This window comes from Aquarana catesbeiana, linkage group LG05 (assembly GCF_042186555.1).
Source record: "Aquarana catesbeiana isolate 2022-GZ linkage group LG05, ASM4218655v1, whole genome shotgun sequence".
NCBI lineage: Eukaryota > Metazoa > Chordata > Amphibia > Anura > Ranidae > Aquarana > Aquarana catesbeiana.
Window position 1 is genome coordinate 545603029 of NC_133328.1, and position 19365 is coordinate 545622393.

A 19365-nucleotide genomic window follows, 5' to 3' on the forward strand; every position below is an offset into this window, starting at 1 on the left:
TTGTATATTGTAAAACATGTATATGCATGTGTAATGCCATTAAAATTATTATTATTATTATTACTTATTGTCATTGCCATCGTTACTATCAGGCTATTAGGCAATTCCAAAATATGACATCTAAAACGGTTAATTTTGTGCATTTCTAGAAGAACAAGCGGAAGAATCAGAGGAAACTCCAAAACTCCAATCTGCAGCCCAAGCTGAGGAGAGATTTACACATGAGAAAGACAGCAGTGAAGGCAAGGCAGCAAAGGATTCAGGTAAGATTTAATGTTTGCCCTCCTCCCCTTCCCTGGATCCTTTGAGATCCCCAGGTCTGCTGGCTCATCCAGCACTGTAGGTTTTTTTTTTTCCTTTTACTGATCTTTAATTTCCAACTGTCTGGACATTCCTGCTCCCATTCATTGCTTGTGCATTTTGCATGTGATTCCTATCAGTAGCCTCACATTGACCTATTTTTAATCATAACCATCTGACAGGATAGATGCGGATAAGTTGGGGAATATTACAGGACGACCAGTGAGATTATTTTTTAATCAAATCAGTTTGTGTGCTTGTAATTTTTTAAGCGCCTTTCATTAATCTTAGCTGTACTTGTGATTCCTCTGACGACATATTAATTTTTCATAAGCGTAGGATTAGATACTACTTGATTTTTTTTCTCCTCCTAGCAATCAAATATCTATCCTTGTAGCTGAAAGAATTACATTTTTTATGTTGACTTTCTGTTCTTAAAGGGCCAACTTGATTTCTAGACTGCTACATAAAAAAAACAATATTGGCCTGTGTTTTTAATATATACATGACTGTGTATATGGAAAAATTACATATAGTCCCTTCACATATACTTGTAGTTAAGTTTAACTTAGTACTATTCTCTGCACCTGTTCATATTCATATTTTGCATAGTCACTCTCTGTACAGTTTCCACAGAACCTTAGATAAGCTTGAGTCTCAATGAGAAGAGTTTAAAATTAAACAGGGGGATCGACCTACACATTGGGTTGTTCCGGTTTCTATTCCAGAATTCATCTGGGAGTTGGGTGCCCTGCTTTCTAAATCTTCATAGAAGCCAATTTCCTTACATTCCAAATAGCCTGTGAAAATGCAGACAAGTGCCTTCATTTATTTAGTTAATATAGGCATTTATGTAACGCTGACAATTTACACATAGCTTTTACATGTATATTATACATTCATATCAATCCCTGCCTCAAGGAGCTTACAATCCAAGGTCCCTCATTCACATTCATACATACTAGACAGGAGCCAATTAACCTACAAGCTTGTCTTTGGAGTGTGGGAAGAATTCGGAGTACCCAGAGGAAACCAAATGCAGGCACAGGGAGAACATGCAAACTCCAGGTGGGTGGTGCCCTGTTTGGGATTTGAACCAATAACCCTAGTTCTGCTAGACAGAAGTGCTAACCATTTGATTAAGCCCTGCCTTGTCTCTAAACCCCACTACAGCTGATCCATAGAAAAATTTGCCATAGCCTATAGGTCCCAAATAAGTAAAGTTTGCCTTATCAGGTAGGCTTGCTATAAACATTAATAGCTTTTGGACACCTATAAAGACACTATAGAAAATAAACTGGTGCATGGTGAATTCTGGTGCTTGGGCATTCTGAATTGGAACTAGAGCTTTTGAAGGCAATACGCTTAGGCATGGGGAAAACATCTAAGCATAAATCTATTTAAATAGGTAGTAGTGTCTCATAAATTTTGCTGTTCATTTGTACAATGGCAAAAGAAAAAATAACCTTTCAAGGAAGGCTACTTCCAGGAGCATTAGCTAAATCCAGGACTGTCTATGAAAACTTGGGACAATTTAGAACCATACAATTTTAAAATAAGAATGCTTTATTTCATTTACTAAGCTAGAATTTTTTTCTCAGGTCAGCATGAATAGGCAGATGCATTTATGCACCAAAATCCTCCTGAATTTACATGGGGCATCTGTTTAGAGAAACACAAGACAAAATCCAGCTAAAAGAATGTGCAGATGATCCAGCCTAAGAAAGAGGAAATATCATTGAAACTGGATTTAGAGTGGGGTCAGTTTGATCTCTTGGAATAGACAAAGCTCTATAATGAAAGCTACTGTCTTTGAAAACAAAACCTTTATGTCATGACATTTACTTATGCACAAACAAACCCAAGGCCCGCATCTGGCGTGGATACCCAGGTTTTTATTTTCTGTGTTTGATTTGGCAAATATGTGACTTCACCCATGATTTGTATGTATGAGATGGAAATCTATGGTCGCAATGAATATTACATTGGCTATTTTTGCTGCACGCTACACCTAGTTACATTAAGTTGGGTTCATTCAAGCAGAAGAAGTGCTGAGAAAGGTTGAAGCCTATTAGTTGCAGGTAGTCATCTATCTTTGTCTTGTATCCCAGTGACAGTAGACTCAAAAATTTGAGACAAAAAAAAAAACTGTTAGAAGAAATGTTAGAAAAAGACATTTACTGTGTATATAATGAATATTATTTTCAATGTATTTAGCAACGCTTACATCCTTTAATTGTAAAACAAGTTTATTTCATATCACCTAAAGAAGCTTTTATCCCAGGAATAATTTTCATTTTACAACAGCTATGAAAGTAGAAACTTTCCTCCTACTTTCAAAAATGACTGTCATCTGCCTAAATCATTTTCTGACTAATAATTTATTCCCAACAAGGATTTTATTGATATGTGAAATTGACTGTTAGTTCCAAATTAAGAAATGCCCCTTGCCCCAGCAATCTGATTTGTTAGTTGTATTTATTAACATGTTTTACTTTACAGACTGTTTTACATAGTGGGGTGACAGTTTTTTTTATGTTAAGCAGTTAAGCAGTAAGAACTGCTAAAACCACTTTGCATTTGAGTCTCTGTGATGTGATTTTTTTTTATACCTTTTTTCATATTTTAGTAGATCTGTCATATAGGGAAGCTGTGTTTGAAATGTTATTTTCTTGTTGCATTGAAAAATGGCACAGCTAACATGTAATTGGTGGTTGTTGCCTTATTCTTTCAGGCCCTTGTGCAAGACCCACAGCATACTCTTGGTTGTATTTAACAAAATGTACTTATAGGTTGTACCTAGGACAATAAGGCAGCATCAAAGCACAGCAAACAAAACTTGTGTACCTTCTGTCTTTTCATTTTCTTTATGTGGCAACCTGCAGACACTTCTGGGCAGTCCCAGGGAACATACAAGCATACAATTTAGAGATCAAGAAGGATTTTTTTTCATTAGAGCAAATAAGACATGCTTTATTAGAGTTTTCGGTGGGATTTCCCTTGGAGTCTTTGTAGATATAAGGTTTTCTGTGTTCTTTTACCTAATTACTTATACAGCAGCGATCTAATCTTTTTGTGCTCTCATATGCACAGTGCTTCCAATAGCACACACTTTTAATTTTATATATAATATATAAAAACATATTAAATATGCACATGTGTTTGTGTGTCATGTTGTAATAAAATAGATGCAATGGTATAGATTAGATTACAATGTTGGGTTAAACAATTTCTGCATTGATATGATATCATTAAAATAAAATGAAACTTGCTGTCTGGCAAACATTGCCTATTTCTTCTTCTTCTCCTTCAGTGAATCCAGGTTTTGTGCAATCAGCAGTGTAATGCCCTGTACACACGGTCGGATTTTCCGACGGAAAAAGTGCGATCGGATTATGTTGCCGGAAATTCCGACCGTGTGTGGGCTCCATCGGACTTTTTCCGTCGGAATTTCCGACACACAAAGTTTGAGAGCAGGCTATAAAATTTTCCGACAACAAAATCTGATCGGTTAAATTCCGATCGTGTGTACACAAATCCGACACACAATGTTCCACACATGCTCAGAAAGACGAAAGCTATTGGCTACTGCCCCGTTTATAGTCCCGACGTACGTGTTTTACATCACTGCATTCAGACGATCGGATTCTCCGACAACTTTGTGCGACCGTGTGTATGCAAGACAAGTTTGAGCCAACATCCGTTGGAAAAAATCCATGGATTTTGTTGTGGGAATCGTGTGTACAGGGCAGTAGAATGTAAACTACCTGACACTGCATGCAGATTTCATCTGCTATACACATCATTGCAGATCTCTCACTCCCCTAGTCAATTTGTAAACAATAATTCTAATTTTCAGATCCTGCATTTATATATAAGCAAGCAGTGTCCCAAGAACCATTTAGAATGCTAGTGAACAACTGAGAGGCAAAATGTGTCAAGGAAGAGGAAGCTGTGTCCTTGAAGTGTAAATTAAAGTTAAGAAAAAGAGAACAATGCTAATGGATGGTACAGAAGATATTTTGGGTTGTCTGTGCACTATCTATGAACTGTATTACATAACATAATGTAAGATAAGTGAGGTTTCAGGATTTAAAAAATTCAATCAGAGATCATCCTTAATCAGTTTTCTGCAGTGGGACTAATGAAAAATGATGTTTGATTGCAGGCTATGGGCTTAAAATTAGCACATTTTACCCATATAGCAATATATCATTTGCAGGTGAAAACAGGTGAGCTGATTCACCAATCTGACTTTATATTCTTTCTTTCCTTGCTAGAGTTGGGTTTTTTTAGTGTTTCCACTACAATACAATATTAAAAAGAATGAAAAAGCTATAAGGGAGCAATGGACATCCTCATGTTTTTGGGGGCAGCCATGCAGGGACCTGGGAACTAAAAGGCTGAGTTCTTACTAACAGGGTCCTGGGAACATAAAACAATAAGTGATTTAACTCATTTAACATCTTGGAATCAAAAACTACTGTTTTGAGTAGATTCTTGACGTTTCCACTTAAATCAATGCTTTCTAGGTTTGGCAAGTCTATTAAAAATAAAACTTGGGTGGACTAAGTTCTGACCACCAACTACAACAATCATGATGTGATCTTGCCCTTGTTGTTGGATCTTTTTATTTATATTTATTAGAAATGCTGCAGGATTGCTAATGATGGATGTTTGCGTTAGTAATGGCTGGATTCGAAATTCAGTGCCAAGATTTCTGGTGACAGCATCTCTTTGCCGCAGTTAAGAGATATAAAAAAACTGTCTGTAATTCACCCCAGTAGTCTCCAGTCATCTTGGGAATACCAGCTTTGGATTGACCATAAGACAAATATACCCCATAACATGTATTATTCTGTCAGTATTTTACGGGGTTTTTTTTTTTCATTTTTGGACTACAAGTTTGTTCGCAGTTATAATAAATGTAAAAATGGGCTTATTCCATTTTAATGCTAATGTAAATTATGATTAGCAATTTATACTACTTATCTGCTATTCTTCTTCCATAAGTACATTGAAGTAGATACCATAGTTAACTCAATGGAAGAGATGAGCTGCCAATGGTAATTATCTGTAATATGACTGGATGTGCTTGAAGTAAGGCACTTGACCCAGAGCGAGTTTCACTGGCGGCTGAGATTGGCACAGTGTTGCATGTCTAATACTCTCACTTTAGTAGTCGGTGATTTTATACAGTGGGGTGTTCACTAATGAAGACCCATTTAATCAAAAGCTTTTCTATCATTTGAGATGATAACATTGATTAAATCTATAAATATATTATAAATTTATTAAATATATCCTATATAAATATAAACATTTTTTTTGTATCTATACAAGCTGTTAATATCAAACAAGACACCTGGAATGGTTTGCTGTCTGCCCCCTTGGTTTAAGGCACATCAGTACTTTGCTCAGACTAGTAGCAGCTTTTCAAAGACTCTGTTCTTCCAGGTATAGGGGAAATCATGGAACTCTCCACTGCTTTCCGCTGTGGAGCATTTCATTTTAAAGTAGCAATTCATCAGGCCTAAATACCCTCTCATGGGGATGGGGCAAGCGAGCATAGCCCTAAACAGGGCTCAACTTCATCCAGGCAAAATACATGGCATGTCTTTGCCTTCCCCACCATTGCAACATCATTACTGAAACAATAAGGAAAGTTGCTATTTTTCCCATGCATGAATCAGACCTGTTATAAGTTATAGGGAGCAGGCCAACATAACTCCTGCTTTTTTATTCTAAAAGAGGTACAGTAAAACCTTGGCTTGTGAGCATAATTTGTTCCGGAAACGTGCTTGTAATCCAAAGCACTCATATAGCAAAGCAAATTTCCCCATAAGAAATAATAGAAACTCAGACAATTCATTCCACAACTATTTTTTTAGAAGTCCTTCAGTTTATAGTCCATATGAAAAGATTATAGCAATGTGACTTCAAGGCAACTTTGAGGCAACTTCAGGGAATGCCAGGATAATCTTCCTGTAATGTCGGCTGTAAGGTTATTGAGCTTTATTGAGCATAATCATTTTTTTTTCACAAACCCTCCTTACAGTCTATGAGCACAAGTCGAATAGAAGTCGCCTCGAAGTAGTACTGGAAACTTTTCTAAAAGTTGGAGCGACTTCAGTAGTGTTAATTAAGACAGCTCTCATTGACTAAAATGGGACGTGACCCTAATCGTATTGCAAGACCCCACTCGTTTATCAAGTTAAAATTTGTAAGTTGTAAAACAAATCCAAGGTTTTACTGTATTTGATTATTAAATACATGTGTATGCTTTAAGCAGTAAAAGTCTGATTTACTAAAGTATAAGTGAAGTGAAGTGAAGTGAGCAACATATGGTGCAAGGGGATGAAAAGAGAAGATGGGTTTTGGCAACTTTGGTGCTCCAGGAGACCAGTGGAAGGTCACACTGAATTGTGTAATGCTACAACAGCTTGAGAGGCAAGTGTTGACTGCCTATTTTGTAAGCACAAGTTTTTGTAGTTCTTTCACCATTACAATGGAAAATTATGACAAAAAGAGACATTGTCCCTCACTGGCCATATCCATTCACTGACTCCTACACTGGAAAGAAGAGTCTGTAAAAAGCAGAGAGGAGAACTAGTGACTTTTTGCTTACTCCAGAGCATTCCACTTGGGGTAAGGTGGCTGTTTTTCGGTAGCATTCCTCCTTTTACATAGACCTACAAATTTATAAAACAAGTATGCCTTCTGAGGCTGAATCTATCAGCTTCTATGTTTACATCATATCCAGCCAAGAAAATAGGAGACACAATAACCTCAATGCCAACATGTCAAGCAAAGGAGCAGCACGGCTATTTTGTTTTCAATCTATTAGACAAGTAAGGATTAGCACATGATTAGCACCAGTGTGTTTATAACACCATGTAAGCTGTTGTGCTGTGTTGCTTACATTATGGGAAGGATCCAAGCATACTAAGTGAGACTTCAGCATATGCAAGTTCAATTTGTTGATCGCTCATTCAGAATCCAAAACAAAAAGCCTACTAATGCCTAATTTATATTGTCATTTAAATGTAGTGCCACTTTCGATTAATTATAATCCAAATTATATCTCTATGCAGCAAAAGAATTAATATGGAATTCAGCCAGATTAATAAATTTGCATTGAAAATGCAGCCTGTCGCTTTTATTGCTAAGGGGAGTATATTTTAATAAGATTGTAAACATTAGGGGAAAAGATGGAAATTAACCTTCGTTATTGCAATGAAAATTGGTCTCCCATTTAGGTCTAATTACAAATGAATATCAATAATTATAATGTAGAATACTGCCTGGATTTGGATCACATGTGATAAGTCAGGAACCTAATGTCTGTTAACGACTGAACGTCTGTTAACGGCGGTGGAACGTTTACGCTCATAAATAGCAAAGCACAATTTGCTTTTAGGGGATTTTTTTCCTCTCCTCGTTTCTCTTGCTTGCTTTACTAGATGTTGCCTGCTTTTGATTAACAGGAAGCTTCCAGCAAAATATTTATTTTAGTGCTTGGAAATTACTGTCAAATGAGCGCTTTCCTCCATTTTGAAAAATGCTCTGTATATTTTGGAGCGAAGACTAGAACTTTATCAGCAGTGAAATGATGAGTCAGCACTGTAGCAGCCCGAGAATGCTTTGGGTAGACTATACAAGATTTGTAAGCAGTACAAAAAACTCAGTTGTCACTGATGACAGTCACATAGCATACACTACTCAGCATTCCCCTGTCAGCACTGTCTGTGTTAAAGGGGAAATTGTCTTCGGTCTTCCTGCACATTGGAGTCTGACAGCATTCTGGAAAATCTTTCCACCTTCCACTGATTACCTGCAGCAGCTTGTTGCAATGCCCAGCAATTATATCTAGGACAGAGAGAAATTAACGTTTTCATTTTTTCATTAGTTTTCTCAGGTAATATTACATGAAGATGTTTCATGTTTACAATCTCCAGCCATAGCTGGCCATAGTCTTTTTTCATGCTTGCCAGGCTACCTTTAACGGCTTTTGTTGAAATAAGCCTGTTTACGGAGTTGAATAGCTGAAGCTTAGATTACACACAGCTGAATAAATTGGATGTGTGACTTATTTTCTATAACTGAGATTTAACAGATGGGTTGCTCATTCCTTCCTGTTTTATACACCTCAATGCAGAGTTTTAGCTAGAGCAGGGGTGTCAAACTTGCGGCCCTTCAGCTGTTGCAAAACTACAAGTCCCATCATGCCTTTGCCTGTGGGAGTCATGTTTGTAACTGTTAGCTTTGTAATGCCTTATAGGACTTGTAGTTCCGCAACAGCTGGAAGGCCACCAGTTTGACACCTGTGAGCTAGAGGAAGTCCTAAAAACAGAAGGTAATGCTTTGCTTTCTACTTGGTTTCCAAATTATTAACGCACCATATAGTGTGGCAGACTGTACAAACCAACATGCTGATAAGGGCGACCATACACGGTTCGAATCTTGGCTGGGATTCGAACCATTAATGGGCAGGCTGAATGTACCAAGTTGATCGATCAATCAATGTGGGTACAACCAGCATGCCAGATTTGCTTGTGATTATAATCACTCTCTTTTCCTGGCGGGGATGACTTCCCCTGCCCACTCCCATCCACCCATGGTTGCAGGAAAGAAATCTGCACCGTCTATGGCCTGCCTTATACAGTTGGATCTTCCTTACTAGAAAACTGACCATATAACCTGGCAAAAGCTAATTCATTTTACAATTATTCCAAGGTCAAATAGGCATTTATAGAATCATTATATCCAGAAAACAAAAATATTACATCACATTTCTTATGTGATAGTGCTAATATTGACATTCTGTACAGAAACTGAAGCATCTTACATTTAGGCAACTATTGCAAGAGCACCCCTCTATGTAAACTTCTATTAGAGACAAAAGAGCACATAAAAAAAAGACAGTTGATAGTTTCCTTCTGCCGATTTACTGGACAGGAAGTCAGCTTCCAGGTTTTAAATGTCTTCTGTTAATCTCCTGAAACTGCATATTTATGCTTGAATGTTTTTAGAAATTGCTTTAAAGCCATTTTACAGAAATAATGTAATTTGGGAATACATTATTTACATTACAAAGTTGTTTGCTAAGTTATAGCCATCCTCGTGGTTATCTCTTGTGTTAAAAATAGTATGTGCACACACAAACACAAAAAGAAAAAAAGCAGTTCAAGGATAAGAGGTAGAGATAATATATGAGCGATGTCAGAGATGTTCATTAAACATTTGTAAATCTACATTAGCATAAGATTATTTATTGGTTTGAGCCAGGTTGCTGCATTAGAATTTGTATCGGCAGACAGGGCAGGGTTATGCTATCAGATGAACTGTAGGTCAGCAATGTTTAACATTAAATGTTGGCCCTGCCAGATGTCAGGCCTAAAATAACATGCTGCATGAATAAATTCAGACTTAAACACAACATTTTAAATTTTGCCAAATGACAGCAAGGCTTTTTTTTAAACATATACTGTATGAGGCGTATGAGAACAAAAAATTGTTGTGTCCTCCTTGTACACAAGCAATTAAACAATCTTCATTTTTTATGTAGAAATGATCAAAGGTGCAATAGCCAAGATTTTCCAGCACAATAGAAATTTTACAGATCTAGGTTTATATTAATGGCAAACTCCAGGATATTTGTAAAAAAAATCCTTGCAGCACCACTCTCCCTGCAAAGGTTTAACTGTTTGGTTGGCTATGGGTAGAAGAAAATGCTGTAATACTTACCTTATTCCTCATTCCCCAGACAGTCTCTGCTCTCTCTTTCTCTTTGACACTCTGGGTTGTGGGTTGAAGTCCTCACATACAAGTCCTGCATTCTACATGATGACATCAGAGTGTGACCACTGGCTAGAGTACTAGGAAACTGAGGCTTTGGGCAGGCCATAGACTGTGTAAATCTCTTTCCTGCATCCACGTTTGCAAGAAAATACATTTGCATAATTTCCCCATTAACACAGACAGTGCTGACAGGAGAATCCCTCCTGCTGAGGAATTGTCTTCTCCCGGCACGGGGGGCGGGTGAAGCCGTCCCCGTCGGTAGAAGACAATGATTATCGCTAGCGGCTATAGCACCCGCTTCACATTATCCCAAGTGAATCTAGCAGGCTGGTTGTACCCAAGTTGATCAATTAACTTGGTACATTCAGCCTGCCCATTAATGGTTCAAATCAAACCATCTTGGTGGACCTGGGAGAGCACTGCAAGGTAATTTTTTTTTAATCCAGGAATTCAGCTTTAAATATTGAACACATAGAATACAGTGACTGGACTGCTGATTAGGTAGCTCATTTGAAAAGTATGTTATAGCTACGGTTTAGCAAAATACTTTTTAATTTTCTGGTGGGCTGGTGGCCAAAAACATTATGAATGCAGCAATTGTTCCTTTGCCTTTTCTAGAACACATACTGTCTTCCATAATCCAAACATGTACAAGCAAAAATGCTGTTTTTTTTATCCTAACACGGGGTTGGGTATTTTTTCACCACATTCACTAAACTCTAGGGCAAGTTCCCTTGCAAAGTGAACAGCCTAATTGCCTTTAGTAAAGCAACCCCATTGACACAGCGAGCAATTGTCTATATGAAAAATGTAATCAAAGCATAAAAGAAACTGATCAACTCTGTTCTGTTTTCACTGTAGATTTTTTTCATCTCCTCTTGAACCTCCTGATAAGTGATAGATAAAGCTTTCATATACTGCAAGGTACATATTTTAATAATGCCTGCACTGGCTGTAACGGGGCTCAGTGTTCACATTTTGTTTGCCTGCTAGCTCAAGAGAGAGAGTTTAGCAGCAGAAACACTTTGGCGATCATGATGTTCTAGCTAACAAACCAGCACAAAAAGCAGTATTGCTGTGCGACATTTCTGGCTTTAGAACGCTTCATGTTGATGGACAACCTCAAAGTTTCAGATAACAATATATATTGATCTCTGCGTGTGTTTACCATACTGTATATCTTGCTGTGTATATCCAAAGGGTGGCATACTCTGGTGGTACTCACCCTTGCTGTAAGTAGGACATCACAGAGCTCAAGATATCTGTGCAAAATTGGCTTATTGAAAATATACTTATTCCAATGTCAGCTACCAGCGGCAGGTCCCACAAGAAGCATGGTGAAGCAGTTTGTATGGATGGTGTGTGTGCACTTGACTGGATACTTGCCATTTAAGCAAGCAGAATGTGTTAGTAGATAAGAAATCCTTTTCACTAAAGCAGGGATCTCCAACTGTGGCCTGTGGGCCAGATGTGCTTTGCTTGCTTTTATCTTGCCCTTGAGGCACTATTCCTTCCACTCATAAAATACACTATTCCTTGCACTGACACCAACAACGGGGAATTAATTCTCCCACTGACAACAGTGATGGGGCACTATTCCTCCCAATGACACCAATGATATATTTTTTTTTACTCTGACTGACCACCAAAGCCTAAGGCATTTTCTACTTACCACTGGCCACAGTCTGGCCCCCCCTAAGTTTTAAAGGGCAGTAAACTGGCCCTTTGTTTTGCAAGTTTGGAGACCCCTGCTCTAAAGCTGTGCTCCTATAACCTACCAGAAATTGAGTGCTGGATTGAAAGGGAGCCATCCATGCTTCAGATACAACATAGATAAGACACGCAGAGGTTGATTTACTAAAACTGGAGTGTGCAAAATCTGGTGCACCTCTACATATAAATTGGCTTCCATGTTTTTTTTTTGTCAAAGCTTAATTGAACAAGCTGAAGTTAGAAGCTGTTTGGCTACCATGCACAGCTGCACCAGATTTTGCACTCTCCATTCTTAGTAAATCAACCCCACAGTCACACTCCAGTAATGACGCACACATTCTCAACTTTATTGCACAAAGCCAAAAATGATAGTCCCTGCATGTGAACCACCACTCTACAGTGCCTTCCCTAAGTGGGATGTGTTGTCACTTTTAACATGGCAAATGAGACAATTATGGTGCAAATATTGTGATGGTGGTGCACAATTGAGCAATGTTTGATTAGTCACTTCTTACAATATCATTCTCACAATTTGTATTCATGGAAAAGTATAATAGTTTTAACTATAATTCCCCTTTATAAAAGGGACATTATTCTCATTTGGCTGATAGACTCACCAGGGGTAGTATTGATAAGATGCGTTCCACACATTGGCTCAAAAATGGAAAAACATTCACCTGAGACAGAGTCCTGAATCAAAACTGGCATGTTTACTGTATTTTTGGCAATGTCAAATTTTCCCAGCTCCCATAATCCCTTCTGTCATCTTTACTTTGCTGCAAACAAAATGCACAAATACAATCTTTCCTCTCTGCGTCCATAACCTTGACAGCCCCCATTTATAAATTAAAAAACAGGTTCCTGTGCAATCAAGGAGACCTTGTCCATTTAGCCAGTTCTCATGTGCAAGGGAGAAAATCAAGTTGTATCTTCATGCACAATCAGATTACCAATGGGCTATATATTTATGTAGGGTCTGATAGCAATCAATGGCCTAGCAACCGAACATTTCAAGATGCATTTGCACCCGGTTGTCCAGTGATAGTGTCCTCATCCTGGAAATAATTTAGTTGCAAATTGAGTGGAAGATGGTGAAAATTGAAAGTTAAAATTAGAAATACTCATAAAACAGAAGTGAAAAAAAGGTCAGATGATGCCGCATGGTGATGAGATTGGAATAGTTGGTAAATGAGCTTCTGTTTTCGTCGTAAGATGTATGTGACATGCCTGTTCAATGCTCTTGTAATATCCAGCCTAGCAGAAGAGATTATCTGGCAAATTGACGCTGGAAAGAATTTTCTGATGGACAGGAAAATTAAAATCGCGACCCTCTCACTTTGATGTATGCAATGTTGTAGCCACATTATGCTGCAAGCTCCCACATCCTATTAAGAGATGTGTGTTTAGGGGATCATATTGAAATTAACTATAGTCGAACTGCAAAATAGCACAATAAAATGTTTGCAGTCTTAAGAGATCAGATAATCACAGTATACGCTTTTACAGCCCTGTAGAATTATATTACAGAATGCTGAAAGAGAGATAGAGATAAAATTTTATTTCTCTACATAGGTAAGTGTGTTATGAAGGGGATATTTTCCTACTAGTGAGACAGCTTTGTGGGGCTTTGCTAAAACAACAAAAACTTTATTGTTTTTTGCAGCATTTGACAGCAAAAGAAATTAAAATAGCAGATGAGGAAATGCTGGTAAGAAGAAACATTTTTTTTCTCTCTTTTGAGGGAATCTCGAAATTCCAGCTGAAATGCTGTTATTGATTAATCTTTCAAGGCAACCTAGGGTTATCCAAACAAAAGAGAGGAGTACATTTTTAAACCTGTTTATTGAGTCTACTAACAGTTACTAGACATAAAATGTGACTTCCAATATATCTGAATCAATGAGTTGAAATTCCATGACGCATAAACAAAACTGGAAATGTTTTCATGATATATTTTCATGTTTTAGAATAGAAAAGGATGCTGGCATGTCTCTTTCATGGATTACAAAACCCAGAATTTTAGGTTAGTTGTGTCACAAAGTGACTGGGTCCCTCTTAGCAAACTTAACCATTCCTGTTACAAGAGCAGGTTAACCACTTGCCCACTAGCCGCTGTCATTATACTCGTTCCCGTGAATCGCTGTACTGGTACGTCGGCTCCTTCCTTTAAGAGCCATAGCAGGTGCGCGCACACCGCCAGAGGCGAGCGCGCGCGCCCGCTGCACGGCGGGGGACCCGTTATGGGCAAGATAGCCAGAACAAGGATTTGTGTATGTAAGCACACAAATCCCTGTTCTGACAGGGGAGGAGAAAGATCTGCTGTTCCTAGCAATTAGGAAAAGCGATCTTTCCTCTCCTCCAGTCAGTCACACCCCTCCCACAGTTAGAAACACACATGAGGGAACACATTTAACTCCTTGATCGCCCCTAGTGTTAACCCCTTCCCTGCCAGTGACATTTACACAGTAATCAGTGCATTTTTATAGCACTGATCGCTGTATAAATGTCAATGGCCCCAAAAAAAGTGTCCGATCTGTCTGCCGCAATGTCGCAGTCCCACTAAAAATCGCAGCTCACCGCCGTTACTAGTAAAAAAAAAAAATAATAATAAAAGTGCTATAAATCTATCCCCAATTTTGTAGACGCTCTAACTATTGCGCAAACCAGTCAATATACGCTTTTTGCGATTTTTTTTTTTTTTACCAAAGATGTGTGGAAGAATACATATTGGCCTAAACTGATGAAATTTTTTTTTGGATATTTATTATAGCAAAAAGTAAAAAATATTGTTTTTTCTTTTGTTTTTTTTAATTTGTCGCTCTTTTTTGTTTATAGCGCAAAAAATAAAAACCGCAGAGATGATCAAATAGCACCAAAAGAAAGCTCTATTCGTGGAAAAAAAGGACATACATTTTGTTTGGGTACAGCGTCGCACGATCACACAATTGTCAGTTAAAGCGACACAGTGCCGTATCTCAAAAAATGGCCTGGTCATGAAGAGGGAAAATCTTCTGGGGTTGAAGTGGTTAAATCATATAGAGTAGACTCTGATTGGTTGTGACTAGAAAGCACAGACTGTTTAGTTAGATATTTCACATGGAGGGTCAGACTTGGAGGGTATCCAAAGTCCAAACTTTTTTTTCATGGTAAAAGGTTAAATTCCTGTGCCCCTACTAGGGGGATTAACCCTCTTTATTTGCCCTGGTGGCTATGGTCACTGGGAATTAAAGTGAAAAATATGAACTTGTCACTGTAACGGTAAAAAAGTAGGAAGATACCTGTTGTGGTGACAAATGTCTAAAGATTTTCTCTTGCTTCCTGTTGTGCTTACAGAACACGAACATTAATGCAGGCAAAGAAAAACCTGATATTTTACTCTTTACGTATTCTGTCCAAAGCTAAAAAAAAAATTTGACTTTAGACGCAATTTAAAAATATCTGTTTGAATGTGTTCTCATGTTTTCTTACTCTTTAGCCATAATATAAAATGGGGCATGTGAATAGGATGTACAAATTGGTCGTGGCCAATGATTGTGCTAAAATGTGCTATATTGTTTGTTTGTTTTTTGCAATTTTTTAGGAGGCAATAAGGTTGATTTTTTTTTCCTCTTTTAGCTTTCCTTATCCTAAATATATATTAAATAATTATAGCCTGCAGTGGGAGTTTGTAATCTGCTTATAGTTAGCAACATTAGAAGAAATATCTACACACTATGCTTGACTGTTGTTAATTTATTGTTGAAGTATGCATTGTACCTCATTTGTTGCCATTGTCTAGGCTTAGTTTTTCCTTAGTTCTAACTGATTATTCTCATATACATTCACAACTCACTAATATCCACAAGGAAACTACAGTCTAATAATGTTGGCCTAGTCTTGCAAAGTAGCTGCTGGCATGTGTCATAAAATTTCAACCAGGACATGAATAAGCTCTATCCTTATATAACATCCCCCAAAACCCTAAAAAAAAATTGTATTTGCAGCCAACCACATGTTGCTAAATATTGCTGGATCTAAATACTACCATTCCGCCAAAGGCATGACAGTAAAAGGGATAACTGCCACCACCTTGAGCCAATAAGTTAACTTTACAACTGCCAACATTTATTAAAATACCAATATTGAAATACATTGGGATCTCATAAATGTATCATTTGTTTTAAACCTTTTAGGTTCTGGAACTCACACACCTGACAAGGAGCCTCCTCTGAATTCTGTAAAAAGGCAGTTAATCCAAAGTAAAGAAGAGGATGGTGCAGCTAAGAGATCAAGAACTGCTGAGGAAAATAGCGTTTGCCAAGAACAGGTATGGATATGGCAGAATATAAAAATATTAATAAAAGAAAAGAAATGGAGTGTCTGTAATTCACCTAATTGATGGCTTTTACAATTGGTTATGCTTTTTCTTTGGCAGTGCTATCAGTGTCCCTACTGCAACTACAGCAGCAAAGACTCCAACCGGATTCAAATGCACATCATCTCCCAGCATTCCGTGCAGCCTGTGATTTCCTGCCCTCTCTGCCAAGATGTTCTCAGTAACAAAATGCATCTGCAGCTGCACTTGACTCATTTGCACAGTGTGTCTCCAGACTGTGTAGAAAAGCTCCTCATGGCAGTAAGTCCATTAAAAAAGAGAAAAAGGCAATAACTAAATATATTGAACGTCGACTTGGCTGAACACCTCTTGAAACAGAATCTCTATAATTCCCACCCAAAGAGTAGGCACAAATTTGGAGCAATATTGACATTTTTTTTTCTTAAGAGCTTTATTAGAACTTCACATGGTTACAAAGCCAAAACATCAATAGCATATAATATGAATTGATGGATAAATCAAAAGTAAACAAAAGGAAGTAAAGTTTCAGATATAACATAACCAGAGAAATTACTACGGTGGTGAAGTGTGTGCAGTAGGAAGATAAACAATAAACAACAGGGGGAAACCACATAAAGGCCCATTATTGTATATATACGACGTTTCAGGAGGGTAATGGGAGTTCTCAACACTTCCAAATCCATGGGTTGAGGTGACATGACCAGCTTACGACCTCCTCTGATGTGGAGCTGCCAAGCCTGAGTTTCTATCAATGTATGCTGTATACTAGGAGAAAAACCCCTAGGTGTTGCGAGGGGAAAAAGGATGTCCAGTATGGGGATAAGGGTGAAAGGAAAATTAGGGGGTGGAAGGATGAGGGGAAGAATGGAGAATGGGTAGGCTCACTGGAAGATGCTAATAACAGGGTGGGGCAGCAATGGAGTGAGGTATGGGGGGAGGCAGATACAGATGATAATTTCAAGTAAAAGAGTAGCTTCCGATCTCGGGTACCCTACTTAGTTACCTAAAACTCATGGCCAGATGCAAGTGGTCATATAGACTAGTCTAGGTAGGTTGCTGGTAGCCCCTATGATTTCAGGCGATGGTCATCTTCCAGCTTACAGTGCAGTGGAGATCAAATTGAGATATATATCTGTCCTGCAAATGTGCATCCAGCACACCCAGGTTTTGGTATATTTAGAAAGTTTGTCTTGAGATATATTGAACAATTCTTCCATCTCAGCAATATGATCAATCTTTTCAAGCCACTCTCTCATTGAAAAGATATGCTTGATAGCCAGTGTAGCAGTACACACATCCTGGCTGCATTGATCATATGCATAGCCAGGGATTTGTGATGCAAACGAGCAGGAACTTCTCTAGGGTGTAAACGAAATGATGCAGGCGAGAAGTTCACTGGAACACATGTTTACCAAGTGCTAACTTGCCCATTGCATTGTCCTGTTGTCCAAATTCTTCACTGTGAGCCCAAAAAATGGGGACTGCTCTTTAAAAGCCATCGTCCAATCAGGACTACTGTTGATTGTGTACTTAAAGCAGACCTTGTGGTAATTTGAAAGGTTCATTTATAATGTCTAAGACCCTCCCCTGTAAAGTATTTGCAAAATGTACTTAAAAAGAAAAATGTTAGGCTTTATACTTACCTTACCCCAGTCTTCAGTCCGCAATGTCTATAGGCGAGGGTGATACCTTGCTCATTCCAGCATCCTGGAGAACACAAAGCAGTTTAAATTTTGCACTGGACCTGGAGTGCCTTCTTACAAGGTTTGGGGTTCTCATCATTCTCCGGGTATCTTTTTTGAAGGATAGTGATGTCATTCCTTGCAATGTGGCAGACAGACTTAAGGTAAATGTGAAATGCAACTTTTCACTTTTTTCACTTTGGAAATACCATACGCCAGGGGACCAGATGTTATAAGTGGACCTTGTACTGCAAGGTCCACTTTGAAATGAACAGGTATGTTTGTTCATTTAGGTTCAACAAGTTCATGTTAATGCAGACCAGCACTACAGCATATATTTAACTTCCCTTTATTCTTATGTCATTCCTTTAGTTGCTGGGAAAAAAGCTGTATGTAAGTTACAAGTTGTTAGGGTCATAGCATACACAGGCCTAAAAAACATGCTCCTTCATACTCTTAAATACTGGGCAATGATGGGGATTGAAGAAAATGTAATCCTATTCTTATAGGGAGGGGGGTGTTGCAGAACTTTAAAGTTGTCATATTACTTATTTCTTCTACCTATAGAATATTGGCATAATGGATAGAATTGTTTTTATCAGCTCCTGCAGACACACACATTCTGGGACCTTTGGTTAGAAGCTAATTAGCCTATTACTACGTTTTTGGGCTGTGGGTGAAAATGAGAGCAACCAAAGGAAACCTCTGTATATGTGCAGAGAGTATAAAACACTGTGCTTATTGTGTTTGTGGTGGAAACTGAACCTAGCACTCTAGCTCTTAAATGCAGGAATACTAATTGCCCCTAGATACTGTTCTGCAGATTGTGTATGATTGAATAATACAATTTGTTTCATTAGTGCTTTTTGCATGATGTGATTCATGGTCCTTTTTAATTTCAGATTTCAGTGCCAGAGGTTGTGATGCCAAACAGTGTATTGCTGCCACCGGCTGCACTTGACAAGATGGAAGCAGAGAAGCCTGCAGCTGCAACCACTGAGTCACCTGGGAAACTCACAGGTGAGTCTAGGCAGCTGTTGAAAAGGTGCTCTGTAAAGGCTAGCAAAAAATGAATTACCAAACAGTGAGACCTCCTCGTAAGAGTCATTGAAGAGGAAAAGATTTACAGTCTCAGGTACCAAGCTCTTACCAATGGAAAGAGATAGAGGATGCACCAAGCTGTTACAGCATTTGGATACACTCGCCTTTCAATAGCATTGTAAAAAAAATACTTGGCAAAATTAACAAAAATATGTCTAGGTTTTAAATAAAACAGAACATACAAGCAAAAAAGCACTATATTATACAGCTTTCATATATATTTACATTAATACATGAATCTGGAGAGCAGAAAGATGAATTATTTTTGCAGACCTCCAGTCTCCAGCCGTCTTCTAACGATATCAGTTGTATCATTTTTCCATATTCTAATGGCTACAGCAACGTGGCTCATAAGAGCTTGTACAGCAGATTCTGCCTTTTAATTTTATTGTATTACATGCTTGTTCTTTGTTGCTGATCAAATGAAAAAGA

The 19365-nt window shown here is 38.1% G+C and overlaps 1 protein-coding gene across 2 annotated transcripts in view; it reads left to right on the forward strand.

Annotated features, from left to right (window-relative positions):
* The window catches only part of ZFHX4 (zinc finger homeobox 4), a 225471-nt gene that overhangs the window by 193566 nt on the left and 12540 nt on the right, over positions 1-19365 (forward strand). For both annotated transcript variants that reach the window (XM_073631833.1, XM_073631834.1), the window contains exons 5-8: positions 150-263; positions 15987-16120; positions 16229-16429; positions 18735-18852. In XM_073631833.1, the coding sequence (XP_073487934.1) occupies positions 150-263; positions 15987-16120; positions 16229-16429; positions 18735-18852 (567 nt within the window). The remainder of the gene's footprint in view (positions 1-149; positions 264-15986; positions 16121-16228; positions 16430-18734; positions 18853-19365) is intronic.